Raw genomic sequence first — 17,121 nt, 5'->3', positions numbered from 1 at the left:
TTCAAAATGAAGCAGTGTACACAAGGTTTATGACCGAGTTCAATGTGTCCACATAACCAACCATGGTTTATTCACGAGTACATAAGTAGGAACAATGATTTGACATGACAAGCTATTTTTAGCCATGGTTTCTGCCTAGTAATTTTTTTAAGAAGTTCCCAAATAAAAATGTTAAATTTAGACACTGAAGGTAGCTAATGTTAGAAAGAAAACAATCATTTCAACAAATAGTTCAGATTGTTTCAACAATACAGATTTCCAAGGGGCAACAGAAGACACATTACCAGGTGAGGCTGATGTGATAGCATACAGCTGATGCATACATGTCTTAAAACAGAGGTCTTCAAACTTGGCCCTTTTATGACTTGTGGACTTCAACTCCCAGAATTCCTCACCCAGTGTGCCTGGCTGAAGGACTCTGGGAATTGAAGTCCACAAGTCATAAAAGGGCCAAGTTTGAAGACTCCTGTCTTAAAATGAACTGGATTACCTCAGCTTCTGTAGCAGTGTTTGGCAGCTTGATGTGATTGGCATTGATCCCGATCTGAGAAAACAAAATGCCAAATAAATGACAGAGTTTATGAACTGAGACATGATCAGATGAAGGTTAAAGAGTCTCATTTTGCAAGCTTTATAATGTTCCTCATGCAGAGTTCAAAAAAGGTACATAGTAGGAGGTTAAAATGTTCATTGGGCAAAGGCAGGAAAATGTATTCCTCGGTTGTCTAGCAACCAGGCAACTTTCTTGTCACACTGCAAAGCACAGTTTCATCATCTGTCATTGTAGTACAGTGTGGGAAAATAAAAAATAATCATGCGTTCAATTCTGGCCTTGAATCAGAAATAAAAACAAATTATGTACATACTTGTATATATGTGTGTATACTCCTTTACAGTAGCTTTAGAGCAATTAGCAATTGCCCTTGTGCAAATTTGCAAATTATCCTTAGCTACCACAACAGTTCTCCACAACAGGCTACTTATCCTAACTTTGTACAGCTGAAGACCATTGTCACCAAGTCTTTCCACCAGGAGAAGGGAAGAACCTGCACAGCATGGTTCTTCAAACTTGGCCCTTTTATGACTTGTGGACTTCAACTCCCAGAATTCCTCACCCAGGCATGCTGGCTGAGGAATTCTAGGAGTTGGAAGTCCACAAATCATAAAAAGGCCAAGTTTGAAGACCCCTGCTCTGCAGACTTTCTACTACTACACAGTTTCCACATGTTGCTTTTCAAATGGAAGGAGCACCCCAACATTATTTCCTGGGTTACAGACTGCCTGTCTGTCTATCATCTGTCTATCATCTATCATCTATCCGTCCATCCATCTAAAATTTTTAATAAAGCAAAAGCCATAAAAGAAAATAATGAGAATAAAGAAAAATAGTGAATAATGAGAAAATAGAAAAACAAAGGAGAGTTTATAAAGAAATGGCTTCCAATTTCCTTAATAGTGGTTATAATTTATATTTTACCACCTATCTAAATTTACATACAATTTCCTTCTTTCCATAAACTTCCCTTTCTAATCTTCAAACCCATAGTTTTTCTCTTTTCAGCAAAAAATCTAAAAGAGGTTTGCAGTCACTAATAAATGTAGTTGTTGATCTTTCTCTAATCAAACAAGTTAATGTTGCCATTTTTGCTAGTTCTGTCATCTTCGCCAACCATCCCTCCACTGTGGGTATTTCATAATCTTTCCATTTTTGCACATATAGCAGCAATTATATATAAACATAATCTTCCACTGCTCTTTTGTAATTGACTATCCATTAATCCTAATAAGAAAAGTTATGGTTACAATTACAGATTACAGTTGGAAACTATATATCTCAATTTCTCTACTTGAAGCCAAATTCACAAATAGGAACAAAATGTTTCATTTAATCTAATGCTGTGAAAAGCAGAATTACCTCAGCGGCAGCCTTCAGCTTCATGCTAATGTAGAGATTTGAATCATCCCGGTCACCAACCTTTGGGGGAAATAAATCAAATTATTTTATAAGCCAGGGATCCCCTACCCCTGGGCCTCGGCTCACTACTGGGTCGTGGCTTGTTCAGAACTGGGCCGCATGACCAACTTGCTGGTGCATGCATGCAGCTCAACTTGCGTGAGCAGCGGGCTGGTACACACATGTGCAGCTTGACTTGCGCGAGCCGGTTCCCCTCTGCCCCCCCACTGGACCGCCAAGCCTCAAAGGTTGAGGACCACTGTTATAAGCCTTTCATCCTTTCATCCATTCTACCGAAGATTAAATGTATAGAAAGTGTTTCAAAGTTGAAGGGTTCTAATGATGACTTCAGAACATTTTGCACAATTCTAGGATATATTTCTTTATCCTAGATTATTGTTTACTCTTCCAAGAAATTGTTTTTTGCCAAAACAGAACAAAACGATACTAATAATATGTTATATTGCTCCAAAGTCCCTTTTCATCTTAATCTGTTACTTTAATGATAGCTGGAAAACAATTTTGCATACAGTACAATGTAAAGAGTAACATGTGTCATTAATCTCATAATAATGATAACGTTTCCACATAAGCAAATTTCTGGGTTATCTGTTTATTAAATTTTTATTCCACCTTTAATCCTTTATAAATAACTAGGCAGTGAGCATAGCTAATACTCCTTCTTCCTACTTTTCCCACAAAACAAGCATGTGAGGTGGGTTGGGCTGAGAGTGTGTGTGTGTGAGAGAGAGTGACTGGCCCAGTTGTCTTCATGCGTAAGGTGGGTCTAGAACTCACAATCTCTTGATTTCTAGGCCAGCACCTCAACCACGACACCTATGCCTAAAGTTTTCTCTCAATTGGATTTAATGGTCTTTTTGAGCAAAGCCACATTGTACCAATTATATTTTCACTGCTGCACTAGCTCAACTGGGATCTTGTATCTGCCTTAGAAGATACAAACTTTGTTCTTTCTTACAGGGGAATTCTTTAGTGTACTTAACTGGAATATGGCAGACTTTAAAACCTTCACTCTAAATATGAATATATTCATATTTTTTAAGCTAAAAAGCCATTTTACAAGGGTGTTAGTAATGTACAAGACAATGTCTTCCTCAAACTGAGCTCACTGTGACTTTACAGACACATGCAAGTAGCATAAATAGAAGATAAAAGAAATAAAATGTTTGGTATCATGAAAGGTTTCTTGGATACTTTCTCCTGTTTTAACTTGCATCTAAAATTATAAGATATGGCACTAAGGTTGTGCAGAACATTGAATTCAAAGGGGGGAAAGGCACTTTGGAGCATGCAGAAGCATTCATGTAGCATCTCTTGGCAAACCTTTAAAGTAGATGCATCTTTTTTTGGAGCAATGTAGCTGTTTTTCTGGCTACAGTGTAATCCCAGCAGTTTTAAGGACTTGCTGACAGATACTACATGAGCATCCCTGCATGCTCTGAAGTTCCCTTTTCTCCTTTGAATTCAGAGTTTGCACACTTCCAGAAAAATTCTCTCTCTGGATGCAGTTGCCATTCCCTATAAAGTTTTCATAATTCACAGACATATTAAATTGTGTTGTCAACAATTTGCTGTTATATAGACCCTTCATTGTACAAAGAAAGATTCATTTGAGTTGTTATTGATTGAAAAGGCTATGGAATAGCTCTAAGGTGCTATAAAACAACAGTGCACCAAAACTACTACAGATAGTCCTTGACTTAAAACTATTCATTTAGTGACCAAGTTACAATGGAGAAAAGTGTCTGGTCCTCACAGTTATGACTGTTGCATCGCCTCCAGTCACATGATCAAAATTCAGGCGCTTGTATTTATGATGGTTGCAGTATCCCGGGTTCACTTGATTCCCATTTGTGACTTTCCTAGTCGGGTTTTGGCAAACAAAGTCAACGGGAGAAACCAGACTCACCTAACAACCATATGGGTTGCTTAATGACCCTGGTAATTTGTTTAACAACTCCAACATAAAGATTGTAATACTGAGTGTGACTCACTTAACCACCTCACTTAGGGGGAGAAGTTCCACTCCCAACTGTGCCCATAAGTCAAAGACTACCTGTATATGCTTGGCTTGACTATATATATATATAGAGAGAGCCCTTACCTGCAGAATAGCAAGGCCTGGCCTGAAACCAGGAGCTTTTGCTTTCATTTCTGTAACTTGGTTCTTCAGCCGCTCCCTTACTTGGCTAGAAAGAAGAGGTGGGAAAGAGAAAGCAAACATTAGATTAAAAAATTGGAAGTGGGATCTAGTTCCAAAGACAAGCCCAAGATTTAAATTTGCACCATTTAGTTTTCCCATTTTTAGTTCCCAGTTCCACAAATATAAGACTGCGCTGTTGACCAGAATGAAGAAAGGGGAAGAAATGCATCAACTGCCGAAGTAAAAATGATTGGACAACTTTCATTTCTTTGCTCATAAAATGTCACAAAGTATCACTCATCAATGGTGCAAGTCAACAGTGCAATTGTGAAGGGATGCAGTTGCCTAAAATGAGGTGAAGTCTAACGAGGAACAATTATTAAAGGCAGTTTTAAAAACTGATGTGTTTACTGGCCAGCTGACATATTTATCAATAAAGGAGAATATTTGTAGCTCAGGGTTGAAATGAGAGGTCCTTCGTGCTCTGCGAGCTTGGCTATTTTCTTGCAGAGGTTTCATTACCTAAAATAGGTGACATCATCAGTGCTAATAAGCAGTGGGGTTTGTATGTATTTAACCATGCAAAAGAGACAGTTAAGCCAAAAAGAGAACAAAAAGACTTCCTCACCAGCAATCAGCACCCAGATGGCCATAGATCAGACATGTCAAACACAAGGCCTGGGGGCCGGATCCAGCCTGCGAAGTGGTTTCATGTAGCCCACAAAGCCATCCTGGAAACAGTGAGGGAACGGCCCCCGCTGCCTTGGCCCTGGCCCAGAGACCCTCCTTCTGCCAGAGACCCCCAGATTTGTCCCACTCCTGCCCAGGCCCCCATAGGCACCCTTGATGCCAATGAATCAGAGCTGGCTATGCCCACCCAGTAGGCCATACGCACTCCAGCCATGCCCACCCAGTAGGCTGCACCTACCCTGGCCACCCCCCCCCCGAGGGCAACCACAATGCTGATGTGGCCCTCAATGAAATTGAGTTTGACACCCCTGCCATAGATTAACTCCAAGATTAACAATACCCCCCAATAAAGGAACTGTCAAACAGCCCAAACAAAGAACCACCCCCACCAACACTGACAGGGCAAGCCACTACTAGAGTATAAACTGAGAGCAAAAGCTACTCCTTACTACACTGATGATGTTTGATGATAGTTTGGATAATGAAACCTCTGCAAAAAAACAACAACCAAGATCAGAGAGCACAAAGGATCCCACAGGACCATTGTATGACCTGGATCTGAGACAGTTTGAAAAGAAACATCAACAAAATGTTACTGTTGCTATTTATTATTTACAATATATGTCTGTTGATTTTACAAAGTTACATAATATCCTATGAGGAAGGTGACAGACCCAAAGGAGTTTTAACAATAACTGCAATTTGAGTCTATGTCTTACAGGCCTGGCTTCAAACTCCAGCCATCAATATTTTTCTTGTACAAAAAATATTACGCAACAGTATTTCTTATGTTTAATAATTAGGTGGAAAATATTTAGTTTAGAGCAGGGGTGACAATTGATTTGCCCAAGGAGGCACATGAGAAACTGGGATGGTGGAGGGCCAAACCAATTGGCTGAACTTAATTCTGCTCAATATTAATTTTATTGCTTTATAAAAAGTAGTAAATTATATGGTTTTGATTAACTGCTACTGGTAAGAATACATATTATGTCTTATTTACATTTGATTTCTAATTTCTGATTGCCCTCCCACAGGCTGGACAGGGATAGGAAAAGGGCTGGATTGGGCCCAGGGACTGTAAAATGCCCAGGTCTGGTTTATTTTTTATTTTTTAAATTCCATTTATATCCCGCCCTTCTCCGAAGACTCAGGGCGGCTTACAAGCTTAGCAGTAGCCTTCATTCTATGTATATGCCTGCTTATTAGGGCTTTCACACACCCGCCCCCAAGCGGCATTATTACAAAGTCAGCTTAATTGCCCCCAACAATCTGGGTCCTCATTAAATGAAGAAGAAAGTGAAACTGACCAGTTGCTACTGTACATCATTTACTACCATACACTCTCCTCTAATAAAATTAACAATCATCACTTTTCAGTGCCATCTGGTGAACCCAGAGCGCAACTGCAAATAACATTTTTCTTAACGTTGTTTGAAAGACCAGTAGAACTTAATAATTCTCTGCTACAGATGTTGCATTAAGCCAGGTTCTGCTTAATCATTTATTCCTGAGCTAGAATTTTTTTTTAAATTCCATTTATATCCTGCCCTTCTCCGAAGACTCAGGGCGGCTTACAAGCTTAGCAGTAGCCTTCATTCTATGTATATGCCTGCTTATTAGGGCTTTCACACACACCCCAAACGGCATTATTACAAAGTCAGCTTAATTGCCCCCAACAATCTGGGTCCTCATTTTACCTACCTCGGAAGGATGGAAGGCTGAGTCAACCTTGAGCCTGGTGGGATGCGAACCTGCACTAATTGCAGGCAGCTGGTGTTACTTAAGGAGGCATTAGCCCACTGCTCCACCAAGGCAGGTAACTGACTGACTTTATTTGTGATGGAAAATCATAACTCATGTTTTGGTAAAATACAAGCGCTGTAACATCTTATAATATCACACACACACACACACACACACACACACACACACACACCCTCCAATTTGAAGTAATGCAACACATGAAGCCAGTTATTATTTGCTTAAATAGTTGTCAAGATTTGAGAAGGCAACTTTCTATGCATCATAAAATGTTACTAACAGGGATTGGAGAAAGAGGTTTTAAATATTTGATGCTGCTTATGCAGGGCCTATGTCAGATTTTACACAGGTACAAAAATAAATCAACTCTGCATTCATAAAACTGCATCCTGAATCCAAAACTTCAGAGACTTGAAGCAATGAAGGAAGTGGCTTAATTGCAGACACAAAAGTAGACCCGTATTTACGAAGATCTGCTTGTTCTGGAACACAAATATTAAGTCCAATATGTATGCTAGCTTGGGCTTGAACCCCTAATATTTTTCCTGTCATCTTTTGGAGTCAATGGACTTTTGGCCATTCTTTCCTGAGGCAGTTCAGAACTTACACAGTAGATCTCCTTGATCTACTGATGTTTCCACATGATACTCTTTTAGTGATATTTTTTTCTTCAAAATTAAGTTTACCTAATTTCCTCCCCTGGTAGGACTTGATTTCTAGCTATCTTTGTCTTAATTTTCTTTCGACATTGGCATTTGAAATAATGCCAGTCATCCTTCTAATCTCCCATAATGCCTATAATGATGCTGTGGCATTTTCTCTTGCTTTTCATTAATGAAACTACAGATTAAGTCACAGGGTAAAAAAATACATAAGTAAATTAAATCGGGAACAGAGGTCAGAGGGGAAAAAAGCCATATCAACAAACAAAGGGGTTATTTTGGGTGAACCAAAATCCACGATCTCCATAAATTTTTCCTAATGTTCCAAATACTTGTTTTTCATGGTAACATTTGAGATAGCCCTGTGAGAAGTTAACATCTCTGTTAGCTTTAATTTCACAATATTTAGTTTATTGATTATGTGTCATCAAACCAGTTTCGACTTTTGCTGATCAAATAGATTTAGTAATTTCCACTGGATAACAGAGCTGAGTGCTATGGACATCTCTTCTAACAGTTAATATTTCACCAAATCCCTCTCCGAGAATTCCATTACATCCACTTCAGCTTGTTGAAAGTTAATTCCCAGCTTTTTCTAACACCGGTAATCCTTGACTTACAACACTTCATTTAGTGACTGTTCAAAGTTACAATGGCACTGAAAAAAGTGACTTATGACCATTTTTCACACTTAAGACCACTGCTGGATCCCTATAACCTTGTGATCAAAATTTGGATGCTTGGCAACTGGTTTATATTTATGACAGTTGCAGCATCCTGGGGTCATGTGATCATCTTCTGTGACCTTCTGACAAGCAAAGTCAATGGGGAAACCAGATTCACTTAACAACCATGTTACTAATTTAACAACTGCAGTGATTCACTTATCAGCAGTGGCAAGAAAGATTATAAAGGGGGGCAAAACTCACTTAACAAATGTCTTGCTTAGCAACTTCTGGTCATAAGTTGAGGACTACCTGTACTGCAGATCATGAAGTATTTTTTGTCATCCAAATGTGTTTTTTTCATATGTACTAACTAGCAAAATTTCTATTACTGCATTCTGCTTAATAAACGTAAAGTGATTTTAAAATGCACCTAAGCTGGGTATAAAGGGTCTGATGGAATTAATTTGCAAATCAAGCAAATTAATTTAGCACCTGTAATTTATGTTCCCAAATGAACGGAAAGGGATATGCGATGTTTGCACAGAATTCCTGTTAAGTGGCAAGTAAAATAACTGTTTTATTATTTAAATATGTAGACTTTAGTTTAAGAAACCCAGATTCAGAATGAAATAAATGTAGTTAAAGCCATTTTGCCCAATGGGTTTATTACATCTTAAACTCCTAATTTAAATAATTTAATTATTACACTGCAATTAGTCTTTTCATCTTACAAGAGTATTAAAGAGTTCAGTGATAGGATTCACACATCACAGTAAGTCACAATAGATTAATTTATTTTCAGTTTAGCAAATTGCTTAGAAACACAGCCAATATGATTAATGACAGGGAATCCCAAACTTTCTGACCGCTGGACAGTTTTAGATTTTTGATCCTCTTCCAAATAACTGCTGAGGATCTTGCAGGTACAAAAGATGGCTTTCCTGAGGCATCTAAGAAGTTAAAAGTGAGAAATCATCACAACTTTACGGGCCATACTCTCCAGATCCCCCTCCTGATTCTGCTTCCCTTTGTCTGTTTCCTGGGCAGATAGGCTCCCATCCAAACTAAGCAATGCTTACATCTACTTATCATTTTCATATCTCAAAAAACCCCTATGGTGCCTGTAAGAGTTCTTGAAAATAGAGGTTGGCTGGCACTAATAATTCCATATTCCCTTCTTAATGTAAAAAAGAAAGAAAGGAGCCTGGTGGGGACTGGGTTTAGGTTACTATACTGTCTTACAATCTATCTACTACTACTATTGTCCTGTTGGATTGTAATCTGCAATTGGACAAAATGGTGTATCACTGGGCAACATTTTTTGAATCAGCATAACTCAAATGGGGTAACTTACAGAAATGTGTCCCAAATTTGGGACCCACAGCACATTTGGGGCTGCTTCAAGTGTTGCTACATTGCTGCAATCACATGTTTGTAATTGCCAGAGCTTTCTGCCAGCTTCCTACAGTCAACATCACTGGAAAAGCTGGCAGGAAGTCAGAAGTCCTTCCCACTCTCACTGCTTTTTGCCCACCCGTGGTCATTCTGTTTCTCTATTTAGGTAAGGAAAAATCTCTCAAGACAAAGACCCAACAATCATTGGGTTGTCTAGTTTTCTATAATAAAGAACAACTTAGATACATTTTAATGTTAAAGTATGCAGGAATGCAGCCAAATGTGGCTTATTCAAAAAACAGTGGCTAAAAAAATCATGATTTAGCACAATCTGAGATTTAAGACAATGCTGCTTGTAGATCAGGACTTTTCAACCTTTTCACCCATTGTACCACTTTTAGGATGTGGCAACATCCAAGTACCACCAGTTGCCTAGCAAGGTGTCAAAAACTTGATGACAAAAAAAAGGAAAAAAATGATGTACAGGTAGTCCTCGACTTACAACAGTTCGCTTAGTGATTGTTTGAAGTTACAATGGCACTAAAAAAGTGCACCCCAAGCCACAGCCGAGCAAGACACCCTGCCTGCCTGCCTGGCGCTCTTCCTCCTGTCCAAGGTTTTCACTGTTGTGAGCATTTCTGTTGAGGATTAGTAGTGGGGGTGGGGTGGTGGGTGTTTGGTTTTTATTCCCCCCTCTGCTGGGTGGTTGCAGCAGCTTTTGATCACTTCACATGACCCTGTGACACTGTGACCATCATAAATATGAATCAGTTGCCAAGCATCTGACTGTAAATCACAAGACCCTGGAGATGCTGCAACATTCCAGCTGATCGGCGCTTCTTCTGGGCTCAGAAGCACCAGGATCAGCACCGAGCTCCAGCTGGAGCTGGAGAGCCCTGAAGAAGCGCTGATCCTGGAGCTTCCGCTGAGCCCTAACAGTCTTGCAGCTCCAGCCATCTCTCGCTCAGGCTTGTGCGGTGCTGTCACTGGTTCAGCTCATTCCCCTCCACTGCTACCACTTTTCTAGGATGGTAGCGTACCACCTGCCAGGTGCCAATGTACCACAGGTGGTACTTGTACAACTGGTTGAAAAGCCCTATTGTAGATTGCCTAGTGAGTTGTAGGGCTGAGAAAGGATTTGCTCTCCACTCATCCCAAGACCCAAGATTCACTATTCCACAATAGCTTTTGTTGGGCCATATTAAATGTTTGCAACAGCTTTCAATTCCAAAGGTCATTAAGAGAAGAGATTCATGTAGCTGCTTCATGTGCCAATTCAGCTAGAAAGGAAAATTCCACAGAATGTGTAAGAACAGAAACTTTTCCTTAAAACTTCATAGATAGCCTCGTCACACATAAGGGCTGTTTAATCAGTTGCACATGATCCTTATGAGTTCTAAATTCATGATATCCTCCTCTAAAAAGCTTGGGAAGGAGAGAGATATCTAGATCCCTCCCTTCATGAAATCTGTCTGAAACAATATCACACAGTAACAACTGTGGTACAGGTACAACTCCCAAATCAGTGAAAAGGCAAGTGCATTTCTAAACAGTTTTGAATGAACAAATGGATCTACAAAGGAGCCGGGTGGGGAAAAGGAAAGATCACTGAGCATGAATTATTTGTAAAAATAATAAAGATGGAAAACAAACAAATGTAAACAAACAAACAAATAAATGCACTGAAGAGCATCACATTGGAACCTAGATCTTACATTGTAAAGATGATTCCATTTTAGATTATACTGAAATAACTTTATAGATCTTTCCTACTCGTGAAAAATTGTAGACTTTTGTTCTGTACCAGCCTGCTACCGGCCCTGCACAAAAGGCAGAGACAACCCCTTTTTCAAGAAGGCAAGAGGCTGGAATTACGCCTGCCAAATTTATTGCAACAAAAACAAACGGAACAAGACAAACCAAGAAACAGGAGCTTTAAGAAACATGAACTATCCGAGCGGTTGCCTTCAGCAAACCAGCCCTCCCCACACATTCCCCTTATATAGAGTTCAGGGCGTGGCTTCTCTCTGCCTCCTTCCGAGAAGCCCCATTGCCTTCCTCTGTTTACTCCTAATTGACTGCCTCCTGCGTCGAGCATCCTTGAACAGGGCCAGCTGTGGGTCATCTTCATCCACGCTGTCGGGCTCACACAGCTGGGTCTCCGTGGTGACCAAGTGGGAGGGGCCTGGCTCAGCAAGATCTTCAACCCCCTCAGCAAGGTCTTCAACACCCCCCTCCTCCTCCTCTGAGTCGTCCGACCCAACTGCCGAACCCACAGGCTGACCCTGAATCACAACACTTTTATCCTTCTTCTGTAAGGTAAGAAACCCACCCACACCTGAAAACTCGGTAATCCTGGTGAAAATCTAAAGAAGCCCCAAAGTAGCAGAATCGGTTTTCTTATCATTATTTCTGTTTGTGTGCAGAAAATGTGCTGCCTGAAGTGATAAAGAAACTTCCCTTGATATGTTTCTTAGTGTGATTTATTCAAAACAAAACTGGGACCTTTGTCAACCAGACATCTATACAGATGATTTTAAAAGCAGAGTTCTGAAATTTGTAGCTTTCCTGATGCTGCTGGTCCAAATTCTCTTGGCCCAAGCCAACACAGACAATAAACCTGGAGTTCAACATCATATAAAGAACTAAAGATTCCCTACCTCTGCATTAAAACAATGAATGGATTTCAAAAGACAGCAAACATTTTGTGTCAGGTTCAGGATCAAGATATAAAATGTTAATCAATCATAGAACTCTGAGTTAATAAGCAATAAAGAAAGATAGCAAATCAAAGATATGCTTCAGAAAAAATACTCAATAGGTCCCTCCTTCCCAAAGTTTTAAAACTTAGTCCAAAGTTGGTGGGTGTTTCCTCAAAATGGCACCCATAAATATGATAGCACATATGGAGGCCTATCTTAATGACCATGATTAGATAACATCTAGAAATTAAGCACCATCTTTATGGGAATTGATCTGGGCTGGAAAGGCCTCCATTTACTTTTTTGGGGGGAAAATGTTACACTATTCTACAAAGCACCTGAAAGCAGGACAAGAAGCAATGGATGGAAACTAGTCAAGGAGAGAAGCAACCTAGAACTAAGGAGAAACTTCCTGACAGTTAGAACAATTAACCAGTGGAACAACCTGCCTCCAGAAGCTGTGAATGCTCCAACACTGGAAGTTTTTAAGAAGAGACCGGACAGCCATTTGCCTGAAATGGTATAGGGTTTCCTGCCTGAGCAGGGGGTTGGACTAGATGACCTCCAAGGTCCCTTCCAACTTTATATTATTATTATTATTATTATTATTATTATTATTATTATTATTATTATTATTATTATTATTATTATTATTTTACAATCCATAGCTTTATTTAGAAATGTGGTATTGAGACATTTTGACAGAGTACAGAATACAGATTCTTAAAAGTCCAATTTGTTTATATAGATATCTGAGAGCCAGTCTCTGTAGTAAATAACTTAGGTAGGAACCTGAACGAACTAGTCCTGCCTTAGTCATGAGGCCAGCTGGGTGACCTTGAGCCAGTCCCCTCTCTCAGCCCTAGGAAGGAGGCAATGGCAAACTATTTCTGAAAAATCTTGCCAGGAACACTGCATGGACTTGTTCAGGCAGTCATACAGGAATCAATACCGACTTGAAGGCACAAAAACAAAACAACATGCGTAGATATAGTATATACTCTACCCTGATTTCCATCATATGCCCCTGTTTCCAGGCAAGAAAGCAGGTTGCCACTACCTTCTTCCAGATGATTTTCCAACTTCCAGTCCTGGGATATGCTGGTGCTCTCCCACCTAAATACTAACTTGTTTAGTTTAGCATTTTTGGGATCAACTAAGAATTGCCATCTACAATGAGACATCTACTCCCAGGTATATTCATTTTGTTATTCCAAGGTCAAGTGTAGCACCCAGATGAAATAAGCTGTATATCCCTGACATTCAAATTGGGCAGCTTCAGTCTTTTTTTTTAAGGGTCTTGTTCTGCAAACAATATTTTTTGCAATTATGCTATAACATAATAGGAAAGCATCAAAATTCTGTGAACCTGGCAGTTTAGCACCATAGCAAAACCTGTACAGGTTAACTGCCAGAAGCTGCTTATGCAAGCAACCTCCCAACCTATGCAGTGTTACAGAACAAACTTGCACAATAATTAGAAGTTCTCTTCCAAGAAACAGAGGAGGGGCAGAATCACAATTTGGAGTCAGAGAGTAGGCAATGGCTAACTGCCCAACCATTAAAGGTACAGGATTGGTGAGGGGAAAAAAACAGGCCTGTTTCCACTACTTGTCAGGTCATCTGTCAATTCATATCTTCTGTGCAAATCTTTCTGGTTTTAGGGATAATTTAATACTAAAATATTGTGCTGTAATTTTCTATGGAAATTACACAACCAATCTTTTGCACAACCAATCACTGCCGATGACAGGTCCCACCTCCCTAGAAGAAGTCACCTCAGCTCCCAAATAGGAGGAAACAACTTTTCCAAGATGGCACGGACCACAATGCACACACACACACAAATAAAAAACATGCTTTCTTATTAGAGCTCTAATAAGTTATATGCATATCTACGCATGATTTATTACCAGTTTTTCCTTTAATCCCAATGACACTTTCACCCCACTCCTTTCTTATTAGAGATGGCGTGCCTTTTATACAAAGTGGATGCAGTTGTCCCAAATACCAAGATTCAAGTGCCTGTTGAAATCCTGTCTCCTTTGCTGTGGGTAGGAGGTATAGTTCTACCCTCAGGGGAGAAAGGAGTAGCAAATCACCTTGTGATTTCAATACTGCTTCGGTTATGCTTCTTTCTAGGGCATTTTTACAGAGGGAAAAAAGAAGGAATCCTTAGAGAAGTCACTTGTATAACGAAAGCTACATATTGTGATTTTGATAGCCCATGTTCTAGAGTAATGCATGACACCCCTTCCCCCCCACATTTTATAAAATGACAATACACTGAATCATTAACTCCAAACACACATCACTTAAATGTGGTTGCCTAGTCAGTGTTCGGTGAGAACACAGCCAACTATGAGCGATAACTACATCCCCTAACAAACTTCATAGATAAGTGGGCATGTGTATCTGCTCTACCACTCAGCCTTCTCAAATTTTGTGCATAAAAGATCCAGCATGATTCTGTTTGCAAAGAGCAAGTGAGAAAAAAGAGCTCTCTAAGGCATTCTAGAGTCCGAGAGTGAACAAATCAAATTTATCAAGGTGGAGAAGGTAATACTAGGCTAGAAATGATTAAGGTAGGAAAAACAACTTTTCATGTTCCTGTGCCATGTGTATATGCCTCAGTAGGAAGAGAAGCCAATCCTGATCCACACTTTCTCATAGGGGATGTTGGTTGGGTTCACTCATTATTGTAAGCCATAATGTGGTTTGGTTCTGGTGTAGAGCACTGTGACAACTCTAACAGTTATTCAGCAGGCCATAATTAAGCAAACAGTGGCATGATATGCACAAAAAGTCAATGTCACTAGTTGAGCTTCCTCACAACTAACTGTTCTTCCCAACTAACTTCAACTGTTCAAATGACTGCCCTTTGAGTCAATCATCCACAAAATAAAATTGTGAACAGGTCAGCTGATGGATGAGCAAAACACAAACCAACTTGTCTCTGATAAAGTGGAATTAATGCAGGGACTCCAAGCTAGTGCTGATCCCCACATCCTTTTTTTGAAAAACATCTACACGGAAGCTCATTTAATTCAATTTACCTCTAAGTAGAGATTAATAAGATCACACTGCGTTAGACTGGACTGTAAATTTAGGATTCTTAGATTTCGTTGTTCTCATAAGCCCATTCTTCTCCATCATACCTATATACAGGTACTAGATAACAACCCAAGTATACCATATGACATGTCTACGGTGTTGCCGCCCTGCCAAATCAGGAAAGTCCCCCGCTACCCCTTTGTTTGCAAAAAAAAAAAAAAAAAAGATACAGATATCAGCGTGAATCTTCAACCCCAAATCTGTGCACCGAGGGGATGGAAGGGACTTACGCGGAAACGGTTTTCCCACTGATGATCTCCGCGGAAGGCATGGCGATTCGCCTGACAACTGCAGTCCTTGCGCTAAAAGAGGCTCCGATGGTGTCAGGCAGGAGTTCAAAAACCCCCGGGACCCTCCTCCTTCCGCGCGCTACCCACGTGGCTGCAAACTTTGCACTCACTCCCGGGGCGCGAGTTCCCTCGGACAGCCAACCCGAGACGTCCTCCGCGCCCCCCCCCTTCCGCCGGGGGAGGGGAAAGAGGAGGAGATGGACCCAGCCTAAGCAGGAACTAACTTCTTCGGCGCGCGCGCATGAAGGTCCCGGACCACCCCTTTGCTGTGAGGCATCCAGGAGGGGCGTCGTCCTCCCCAGACGGTTCCGCGTCGTCTCCTGCTCCTCCTGAGTAGGTGGAGCGATCATTCCCCTAGTGCAGGGGTCGGCAACCTCGGCTCTTTTATGACTCGTGGACTTCAACTCCCAGAATTCCTGAGCCAGCTATGCTGGCTCAGGAATTCTGGGAGTTGAAGTCCACGAGTCATAAAAGAGCCGAGGTTGCCGACCCCCTGCCCTAGTGAAAAAGCGGACTGAGAAATGCAAAGCTTAGTGAGGAAAGCAGGGTCTGTTTGTCTCTTGGGCACCTTTTACCTAGAAGTAAACATGCTGTTTACAGATGCTTTTTGGGCATCATTTGAAAACTGACAGGCTTCAATTTTTCGGGAGCAGATTACGTAAAATTCCCCCACATGGGGAATCTGATTGCACAATTTGTTTTGCAGATACATCAGGAAATCTCTCTCTCTCTCTCTCTCTCTCTCTCTCTCTCACACACACACACAGAGAGAGAGAGAGAGAGAGAGAGAGAGAGAGAGAGAGAGAGAGAGAGAGAGAGAGAAACACACACACACACACCACACACACCCCTGAAAACACTAGGGTAAAGTTACTTTCACTTAAAAATAAAGTCCCCATTGAGAGTTTAATTGTTGGAGATTTCTATATAATTTTGTTTGGCAATATCCCAGAAGAAAGTACTGTAATGACAAACAGGTTTTGGTATTATAGTACCTTTTGCTATTACAGTACTACGGTACCTTTTTAAAAATTACCTAGTCTGGTGGTTTCCTAGTGGCTTCCCATTTTAAGCAGTAAGGAAAGCTCTTAAGACTTGTTGCACCAAGACAGGGGATGACCAGATATGAGTGCATTTAACTAAGGAATTCCACCCGCTGATTTTAAGCAGACACAATCTCAGCCTAACCTGTACCAGGACAGCAGTATCACTGGGCGTAAAATGAGCAAGGTGGAAGCCCCATTCCTTTCTACAGGTGTGCAACTGCACAAGTACCAAAGGAGCAAGCTTCCTTCCCGATCATTGTCATGATGTCTGTCAGACACACCCATCCCACCCTGCTGCTGACCACGTCTATTATGGGGATAAATGAAGACAGAATAGATCTCTTGTGTAAACCAATTTCAGTTTCTGGAGAATAAGGATATTAATTAATTAAACAGGTAGAAGCCTACTCAGATTTTTATGATCAGTCAGGTTACTTAGACCAGGGGTCCCCAACCCCCGGTCTGTGGACTGGTACTGGGCTGTGGCATGCTAGCAACCAGGCCGCACTAACAAGCAAAGCCCCATCCATGGGATGCAGGCAGCACACAAAACCACACACTCTCCGGTCCACGGAAAAACCTTTCTCCACGGAACCGGTCCCTGGTGCCCAAAAGGTTGGGGACTTCTGACTTAGACAGGCTTCTTTAAGCATTTACTTAGCATTTTCTTTT

The 17,121-nt window shown here is 40.8% G+C and overlaps 1 protein-coding gene across 1 annotated transcript in view; it reads right to left on the bottom strand.

Moving 5' to 3' along the window:
- Positions 1-15,591, bottom strand: part of MTHFD1 (methylenetetrahydrofolate dehydrogenase, cyclohydrolase and formyltetrahydrofolate synthetase 1) — a 67,351-nt gene extending 51,760 nt beyond the window's left edge. Inside the window, exons 1-4 of the mRNA XM_083351047.1 lie at positions 15,344-15,591; positions 4,080-4,164; positions 1,916-1,975; positions 491-544 (exon numbers count right to left, since the gene is read on the bottom strand). Coding sequence (XP_083207173.1) covers positions 491-544; positions 1,916-1,975; positions 4,080-4,164; positions 15,344-15,384 — 240 coding nt within the window. The 5' untranslated portion in view covers positions 15,385-15,591. The remainder of the gene's footprint in view (positions 1-490; positions 545-1,915; positions 1,976-4,079; positions 4,165-15,343) is intronic.
- Between the last annotated feature and the right edge of the window lie 1,530 nt (positions 15,592-17,121).

This window comes from Vipera ursinii, assembly GCF_947247035.1.
Source record: "Vipera ursinii genome assembly, chromosome: 1".
Lineage (NCBI taxonomy): Eukaryota > Metazoa > Chordata > Lepidosauria > Squamata > Viperidae > Vipera > Vipera ursinii.
Note: the sequence above shows the minus strand (reverse complement) of the source record. Positions and strands in the feature narration are given on the sequence as shown.